The sequence below is a fragment of the Rhinopithecus bieti genome, unplaced genomic scaffold (genome assembly GCF_001698545.2).
Source record: "Rhinopithecus bieti isolate Rb0 unplaced genomic scaffold, ASM169854v2 scaffold_33432, whole genome shotgun sequence".
Taxonomy (NCBI): domain Eukaryota; kingdom Metazoa; phylum Chordata; class Mammalia; order Primates; family Cercopithecidae; genus Rhinopithecus; species Rhinopithecus bieti.
Window position 1 is genome coordinate 643,906 of NW_016814481.1, and position 9,393 is coordinate 653,298.

Below are 9,393 nucleotides of genomic sequence, written 5' to 3' on the forward strand. Positions count from 1 at the left end.
GATCTCCTGACCTCGTGATCCGCCTGCCTCAGCCTCCCAAAGTGCTGGGATTACAGGCGTGAGCCACCGCGCCTGGCCGGCTCATGCAGTCTTGACCTCCCAGGCTCAGGTGATCTTCCCACCTCAGCCTCCCCAGTAGCTGGGACTACAGGAATGTACCACCACACCTAATTTTTTTTTTTTTTTTTTTTTTTTTTTTTTTTTTTTTTGAGATGGAGTTTCGTTCTTGTTGCCAAGGCTGGAGTGCAATGGTGCCATCTGGGCTCATTGCAACCTCTACCTCCCGGTTTCAAGCGATTCTCCTGCCTCAGCCTCCTGAGTAGCTGGGATTACAGGCGCCCACCACCATGCCCAGCTAATTTTTGTATTTTAGTAAAATGGGGTTTCACCATGTTGGTCAGTCTGGTCTCGAACTCTTGACCTCAGGTGATCCACCCGCCTCGGCCTCCCAAAGTGCTGGGATTACAGGCATGAGCCACTGTGCCCAGCCTATTTTTTCTTTTACTTTTTGTAGAGATGGGTCTTGCTATGTTAGGCTGGTCTCAAATTCCTGGGCTCTAGCAATCTGCCCACCTTGGCCTCCCAAAGTGGGATTATAGGCATGAGCCACAGTACCCAGCCTGTATCTTAAACTTACAAATTTATGTATATAGTTTTATTTTATGTATAAAAATATGTATTAAAATCTACACATATAAAACGATTGATCTATATAAAATGAAATAATAGTGTAATTTTTATTTTATTTTATTTTTTGAGATGGAGTCTCGCTCTGTCGCCCAGGCTGGAGTGCAGTGGCGCGATCACTGTAAGCTCCACCTCCCGGGTTCACACCATTCTTCTGCCTCAGCCTCCCAAGTAGCTGGGACTAGAGGCGCCCGCAACCGCACCCGGCTAATTTTTTTGTATTTTTTTAGTAGAGACAGGGTTTCACCATGTTAGCTAGGATGGTCTCGATCTCCTGACCTTGTGATCCACCAGCCTCGGCCTCCCAAAGTGCTGGGATTACAGGCGTGAGCTGTCACGCCCCACCAATTTTTTTTTTTTTTGAGAGACAAAACCTCACTATGTAGCCTAGGCTGGTCTCAAATTCTTGAGCTCAAATGATCTTTTCGCTTCAGCCTCAGGAGTAGTGGGATTACAGATGCATGCCACCTTTTGGGGCTCAAAAAATGCACAAAATCAACAACTTCATTTTTTTCTTTTTTTCTTTTTTTGAGATGGTGTGTCACTCTCTCACCCAGGCTGGAGTGCAGTGGTGTGATCTTAGCTCACTGCAATGTCTGTCTCCTGGGTTCAAATGATTCTCCTGCCTCAGCCTCCTGAGTAGCTGGGATTACAGGTGCCTGCCACCACACCCAGCTAAGTTTTGTATTTTTAGTGGAGAAGGGATTTTGCCATGTTGGCCAGGCCGGTCTTGAGCTCCTGACCTCAGGTGATCTGCCCACCTCGGCCTCCCAAAGTGCCCGTGAGAACCACCACGCCTGGGACCAACTAAAGTTTGGACACCTAAGTTGCCATGTTTGCTCTGTTTTGTTTTGTGGTGGTTGAAATATCACACATTCCTCAGCGTAGGGGAAACAGAAACCCACAGGGTCCTGGGAGACCACCTGCATGTTCAAGCATGCTGGACTCCTCTGCATTCCCAGGGGGCTTGGTCGTGCACTGGCACCTGTGGACACCCGACAGCCTGATGTGATGGGGGGTGGCCTGCTTACCTGAACCTTCCAATCCGCCGTAGGTGTGAGAACATCTCCCCACCGGGCACGTATTCCATGACCATGTATAAGTTTGAGTTGTCCTGTGGGAAGCAGTGGCTGGTCAAGGGCCCACTCCCTGAGACTTGGACCCTATCTGAAGGCCTTGGGGGCCTCCTGGCTGGTGTTCAAACATTAAATGACAACAGTGATCCTGGCTCTCCGTAGGAATCATGTTCTAGGGACCAGATGCTTTGCTGGCTGAACCCACATGTTGCATTTCATTCTGCCCAGGAAGCAGGGGCGACCCTTATCCTGCTGTTAATGGGTGAAAGTGAGGGCTGGCTCATAGATATGTCAGGAGCTGGTTAGCCTGCCCTGGCCAGAGAGTGAACTCTGTAGTACCTTGCTCTGGGAGCCTGAGTAAGGCTTTGAGGTCACAGTTTTGTCATCTGTAAAATGGGATCATGATGGACTGCAAAATTAGTGGGACCCAGAATAAAAAAGGTGGCCCCTGGTTAAAAAATTATTATGGAGGGCCGGGTGTGGTGGTTCATGCCTGTATAATCCCAGTACTCTGGGAGGCCGAGGTGGGTGGATCATTTGAGCCTAGGAGTTTGAGATCAGCCTGGGCAACATAGTGAGACCCTGTCTCTATAAAAATACAAAATTAGCTGGGCATCATGGCATGTACCTGTAGTCCCAGCTACTCAGGAGGCTGAGGTAGGAGGATTGCTTGAGCCTGGGAGGCAAAGGTTGTAGTGAGCTGTAATTGCACCACTGTACTCCACCCTGGGCAACAGAATGAGACCTTGTCTAAAATAAATAAATAAATAAATAAATAAATAAATAAAAAATAAATAAAAAATAAATANAGTACTCTGGGAGGCCGAGGTGGGTGGATCATTTGAGCCTAGGAGTTTGAGATCAGCCTGGGCAACATAGTGAGACCCTGTCTCTATAAAAATACAAAAATTAGCTGGGCATCATGGCATGTACCTGTAGTCCCAGCTACTCAGGAGGCTGAGGTAGGAGGATTGCTTGAGCCTGGGAGGCAAAGGTTGTAGTGAGCTGTAATTGCACCACTGTACTCCACCCTGGGCAACAGAATGAGACCTTGTCTAAAATAAATAAATAAATAAATAAATAAATAAATAAAAAATAAATAAATAAATGGCTGGGCAGGGTGTCTCACATCTGCAAGTCCAGCACTTTGGGAGGTCGAGGCAGGCAGATCACCTGAGGTCGGGAGTTCTAGACCAGTCTGACCAACATGGAGAAACTCCGTTTCTACTAAATACAAAATTAGCCAGGTGTGTGGCACATGCCTGTAATCCCAGCTACTTGGGAGGCTGAGGCAGGAGAATTGCTTGAATCCGGGAGTCGGAGGTTGTGGTGAGCCGAGATCGCATCATTGCACTCCAGTCTGGGCAACAAGAGCCAAACTCCATGTCAAAAAAAAAAAAAAATAGGCTGGGCTGGGCACAGTGGCTCACACCTGTAATACCAGCACTTTGGGAGGTCAAGGCAGGCAGATCACTTGAGGTCAGGAGTTCAAGACCAGCCTGGGCAACATGGCAAAATCCTGTCTCTACTAAAAATACAAAAATAAGCTGGGGATGGTGGTGGGCACCTGTAATGCCAGCTACTCAGGAGGAGAATTGCTTGAACCCAGGAGGCAGAGGTTGTAGTGAGCCAAGATCGCGCCACTGCATTCCAGCCTGAGCCACAGAGTAAGACTCTGTCTCAACAACAACAAAAAATTATTACAGATCTCAAGACAGCAGCAGCAGCAGCAGCAGCAAAGCATTACACTAGGTGTGGGGTCCCTTGGAGCATAGACCCTTGTGCTTCTCTGGGTCGAACGCCCATGAAGCTGGCCCTGAGTGGCCTTTCCTGTTTCTCATGACTACAGCTTTGGATGGCACCCAAAACGGCTCCCAAAGGGTGCTCAAGACGTGCCTGCAACTGTCATGACAACCCCACCAGGTTGGAACTGGTATGATCCACATTTTATTTTACAGATGAGAAAACTGAGGCTCGGGGAGATAAGTCTCTTGCCTGGGGCCACACATCAGGAAGTACTGAGCTGGGAACTGAGCCCTGGCTGCCTGGGACAGCATTTGTGCTCCTGGGTCAGGCTCTTGCCATAAACCAGGTGCTGCTTTTGAGGGATGTTATTGAGGTTGGGTGACTTGCCAAGGGTATCGAGCTACAAATTGGCTGGCCCAGGAACTGAACTTGGGTCTACCAGAGTCCCAGCCTGACTCCTGTCCCCTGGTTTCCCTCCTTCAGGGATCTTGTTCTTCCACAAAAGAGGGCAGCCACTGATTGTCCTCAGCTCCGACCCCAGCCCTGGAGGCCAGAAGGCTGGGACCCAGTGCAGTGACCTTGCCCCTTGGCCACTGGGACCCCACCTTGAAGGAGAACTCGAGTTTGACGAGGAACGGAAAGTTGACGGCTTGCAGGATGCGCTTTTCATTCAGGGTATGTTCGATCTGTTTCAGCTTCACCACCTGGGAAGGGTGGGAGGGGAGGGCAGAGAGGAGGGGGAGGTGAGAGGGGACTCATTTCCCCTGATGCCTGGAACTAGGGATGCCAGAGCCAGGCCGGTTCCTTCAGCCAGAATCATTTGTGTGCCTGTGGCCTGTCGGGCCCTTGGCTGATGCTGAGGACACAGCATCAGGGAGGCTAGGGGCTGCTTGTCCTTGCAGGGCACAAAGTCCAGGACAAAGAATACATGGGTTACCCCCAGAGAGGTCAGAGCTGTGGTGGAGTGCATCTTGGGGTTGTGGAGAAGCAGCCCCCAAGAAGCCCATGTAAAGTACCTGGCATGGTCTGGGGAAGGGGGAATCAGAGAGGGCTTCCTGGAGGAAGGGGCAGCTGAACTGAAATTGAAAAGACAGGCAGGAGAAGCCCAAGGGGTGGCTTCTTGTCTAGATCACTCCACACAGCAACCTGAACCTCAGGCTAACTGCTCCTCAGCCATCAGCTGTCTCCTAATAGCAGATGCCATGAGCAGGCACCTGGCACCTACTCTCTCACTGAATCAGGACAGGAGCCCTAGAGGCCCATGCTGGGAGTACGCCAGTTTGGAAGACCAGACACAGAGAGGGGAGGTGACTTGCCCAAGGTCACACAGCTGGCTGATGTCAGGCTGGTGTGTCACACGTAGTCAGCCTAGTCCCTTGGTTAGCTGTCAACTGCTTTGCTCACATAGCTGTGTCCTCACAGTCTATACCTGCCCTGCCCAGTTCAGTCCCCATTAGCCACAGGGGGATGCTGGACCCTTGAAATGTGACTGGTCGGCTGGGGAGCCAAATTCAAACATTTTAAGTATCTAAAATATAAATGTAAAAACTGACACCAGCTGGGCATGGTGGCTCACGCCTGTAATCCCAGCACTTTGGGAGGCCCAGGCAGGTGAATCGCCAGAGCCCAGGAGTTTGAGACTAGCCTGGGCAATGTAGCGAGACCCCCATCTTTACAAACAACAACAACAACAACAACAACAAAAAGCAATTAGCTGGGCATGGCACGACTAGGGTCCCAGCAGCTTCAGAGGCTGAGGTGGGAGGATCATTTGAGCCCAACTGCACTTCAGCCTGGGCAAGAGAGCAAGACCCTGTCTCAAAAACAAACAACCAGCCTGGCCAAAATGGTGAAACTCTGTCTCTACTACAAATATTAAAAAATTAGCTGGGCGTGGTGGCGGGTTCCTGTAATTCCAGCTACTCAGAAAGCTAAGGCATCGCTTGAACCCGGGAGGCGGAGGTTGTCGTGAGCCGAGATCACGCCATTGTACTCCAGCCTGGGCAACAAGAGTGAAACTCCATCTCAAAAACAAAACAAAACAAAACAAAAATTAAACACTTGATGTAGGTACTGGTGACTTTGAGGCATAGTTGGAACAACTTGGGCATGTGAATCTGCTTTTCCTTTTTTCTTTTTTTTTTTTTGAGATGGAGTCTCGCTCTGTCGCCCAGGTTGGAGTGCAGTGGCGTGATCTCGGCTCACTGCAAACTCCACCACCCGGGTTCACGCCATTCTCCTGCCTTAGCCTCCTGAGCAGCTGGGACTACAGGCACCCGCCACCATGCCCGGCTACCTTTTTTGTATTTTTAGTAGAGATGGGGTTTCACTGTGTTAGCCAGGATGGTCTCGATCTCCTGACCTCATGGTCTGCCTGCCTCGGCCTCCCAAAGTGCTAGGATTACAGGCGTGAGCCACTGCGCCAGGCCTGAATTAGCTTTTTCAACTTCTCTGCTTTTTCTCCTCTTTCCAGGAAAATGTACCCTCAGAGTTGAGACCTGTTGTAAGCATACAATGGACACTGGATTTTAAAGACACTTCAGTACAGAAAAAAAGGAAATATTTCCGAAGTCATGAAGGACTGGGACAAAAACAAAAGGAATGTAAAATGTTTCATTAATGATATTTTCACATTGATAATATATGGAAACGGTAATACTATAGATATACTGGCTTAATTAAAACATATCATTAGGCTGGGTGCGGTGGCTCACATCTGTAATCTCAGCACTTTGGGAGGCCGAGGCAGGCAGACCACCTGAGGTCAGGAGTTTGAGACCAACCTGACCAACATGGTGAAACCCCGTCTCTACTAAAAATACAAAAATTAGCCAGGCGTGGTGGCGGCATCTGCAGTCTCAGCTACTTGGGAAGCTGAGGCAGGAGAATCACTTGAACCTGGGAGGTGGAGGTTGCAGTGAGCTGAGATCATGCCACTGGGTGACAAGAGTAAGACTCTGTCTCAAAAAAAAAAAAACAAAAAAGCCCCAAACATGTCATTAAAATGAATTTCATGAATGTCACCTGCTTCTTTCACTTTCTTTTTTAATTACAATTTTTTTTTTTTAGAGATGGGGTCTGGCTGTGTTGTCCAGGCTGGAGTTGAACTCCTAGGTCCAAGTGATCCTCCTGCCTCAGCCTCTCTAGTAGCTGGGACTACAGGCATGCGCCACCATGCTTGGCTCTTTTTACTGTTTATGATGGAGCAAAGAGAAAATTTAAAATCAATTCTGTGGCTTGGGTTACACTTCTGTTGGTTATATTGCTGCTTTATAGCAGTGCCCGGTATAAAGTTGGATCACAAAAATATTTACGGGAAGAAAGTCCACGTAAACACCGCTTCCCCCAAGAATGCTCCTGGCCTCCTCCCTTTGGACTGGTGTCTGACCCTGTGTCACAGTGCCTGGCTTTGAATTCATGGCTGGCCTGGAGAGGGAGCTTTGGGAAGGCAGCACAGGGCCCTTCTGACCCTTGGAGCTGGCACATTATGGGGGCTTGGGGAATAGTGGGTGAGCCTGGCGTGGTGGCTCATGTCCATAATCCCTGCGCTTTGGGAGCCTGAAGTAGGAGATCACTTGAGGCCAGGAGTTCAAGGCCAGCCTGGGCAACATAGCAAGAGACCCCCTGCCTAAAAAAAAAAAAAAAAAAAAAAAAAATTAGCCAGGCATGGTAGCATGTGCTTGTAGTCCCAGCTACTCGGGAAGAGCTCAGGAGTTTGAGGCTACAGTGAGCTATGATCACGTCACTGCACTCCTGCTTGGGCAACAGAGCAGGATCCTGTCTCCCCGCAAAAAAGCAAGTGGCCAGGCGTGGTGGCTCACACCTATAATCCCAGCACTTTGGGAGGCTGAGGCAGGTATATCACCTGAGGTCAGGAATTCGAGACCATCCTGGCCAACATGGCGAAAACCCGTCTCTACTAAAAATACAAAAATTAGCTGGGTGTGGTGGCGGGCGCCTGTAATCCCAGCTACTCGGGATGCTGAGGCAGGAGAATCGCTTGAACCAGGGAGGCGGGGGTTGCAGTGAGCTGAGGTTGCGCCACTATACTCCAGCCTGAGCAACAGAGCAAGATCTGACTCAAAAAAACAAAGCAAGTGAGTGAATGGGTGGATAGGGCACTCCAAGGAGTGGGCACAGTCCAGGCAAAGGCGAGGACGGGCCACCTCACCTTCTGTTTGTCGAGGATCTTCATGGCATAGTGGTTCCCGGTCTCCTTGTGTTTCACCAGCATCACCCGCCCGAAGGAGCCCGTGCCGAGGGTCTTGATTCGTTCAAACTGATCCAAGTGGGCTGTGTTCTGTGGGCAGAGGGGTCGGCAGGCTCAGGGTGCATCCTCCCCACGGCCTGCTGGGCTAAGGTCTGAGGCATCCCCTCTGTCACCGGCAGAGGGGGCCCTGGGGAGCACGTAGGGTCAGCGGGGTTGAGGACGGGGGCGGAAAATCAAGATGGCAGAGGGCGCATTCCTTAAGGCGGGTGGCAGGGGCCAGATCCGGCCCTGGCCTGGGGCCTGGGAGCTGCTGGCAGCTGTGCTGGGAGCAGGGGCAGGCCGTTGGAAGGGGTGGTGGGATGGGGGTGCCTGGCATTGGGCAGTCAGGTGTCTCCACACAGGAGCCCCCATGGGCACCTAGGGAGTGAATGGGGAGGGTCTGAAGCCTTCTACGGAGTTTCTGAAATTCTAGCTGTGTTGCTGGGATGCAGCCAGGGGGCTGGGGGTCACCAGCTCACCCCTCCCTGGACTCTGTACCCGGTGGCCTTACCTGAGCGGGACTTTCCCATTTTTTAAGAAAATCTTCTTTGGCTTTGGCTAAGAATTCTTTCACTGAAAGGGAGAGAGGGGAGAGTTAGACAGAGACCTCCATTTCACCGGGGCGGGTTCAGGTGATTTCTGGGGAGATACTTGGTAGAAATTAGGGTACAGTTCCCTCAACCTAGAGCCTGACCTTTTTATGGTGCCTCTGGGGCCCCTGGCTGGGCCGTGGCCTGGGCCTCCCTTGCTACAGAGAGGTGGGATCCAGCTGCTACTCCATCCAAAGTGGGGTACAGAGAGTCTCAGGGGTCACTCCCAGGGGAACGGAGGGAGGCACCCAGGCAGGCCAGCCCACCCCCACTCGCCCCAGTTCTGACCGACATTCCATGGCCAGGGCCGACGCCAGCCGAGGTATTTATAGCCTTGGGATTTGGCTGTTCCTCTGGCCCCTTCTCTGGGGAGGCCGGGCCTGAGATGGAGGCCTCGGGGGCTCGGGTAGCAGGCGCCCTTGGGGGGCTCAGCTGTCACCTTGGCCCCCAGCTGGCCCTGTTCCTCTCGTGTCAATCGCAAGGGCATTGCTCCAGAGCTGGTTCAAGGGAAGTCTCGCCCGATGCCCACTCCTCGGCCCCACGGCATCCCAAGGCGAACATCACCGCCTGGCTAACATTGAAACTTCCCCGGCAGACCCTGTGCCGGCTGCTGTCTACACTGTCTCATCTGACTCGCTCGGCAACCTGCCTTGTATCCATTGTGTCCGTTTAACAACCCAGAAAACAGGCTTGAAAACAGTCATTCTTATCTCTGCTGAGACGCAGCCCAGCAAAGTGGCTAAGGGCCAGGACTTGGGGACAAGATCCAGTTCAGAGTCCAGCCTGGTCTCCGATGAACTCTGTGACTTTGGGCAACTGATCTCACCTCTCTAGGCCTCAGTTTTTCTCATCTGTAAAGTGGGGTGGTTTTTTTTTTTTTTGAGACGGAGTCTCGCTCTGTCGCCCAGGCTGGAGTGCAGTGGCATGATCTGGGCTCACTGCAAGCTCCGCCTCCTGGGTGTACACCATTCTCTCGCCTCAGCCTCCCAAGTAGCTGGGACTACAGGCACCCGCCACCTTGCCCAGCTAGTTTTTTTTTTTTTTT

At 51.4% G+C, this 9,393-nt stretch overlaps 1 protein-coding gene across 1 annotated transcript in view; it reads right to left on the reverse strand.

Moving 5' to 3' along the window:
• Positions 1-9,393, reverse strand: part of PRKACA (protein kinase cAMP-activated catalytic subunit alpha) — a 24,909-nt gene that overhangs the window by 6,241 nt on the left and 9,275 nt on the right. The window contains exons 2-6 of the mRNA XM_017851215.1: positions 8,270-8,331; positions 7,681-7,809; positions 4,115-4,213; positions 1,719-1,801; positions 1,615-1,672 (exon numbers count right to left, since the gene is read on the reverse strand). Coding sequence (XP_017706704.1) covers positions 1,615-1,672; positions 1,719-1,801; positions 4,115-4,213; positions 7,681-7,809; positions 8,270-8,331 — 431 coding nt within the window. The remainder of the gene's footprint in view (positions 1-1,614; positions 1,673-1,718; positions 1,802-4,114; positions 4,214-7,680; positions 7,810-8,269; positions 8,332-9,393) is intronic.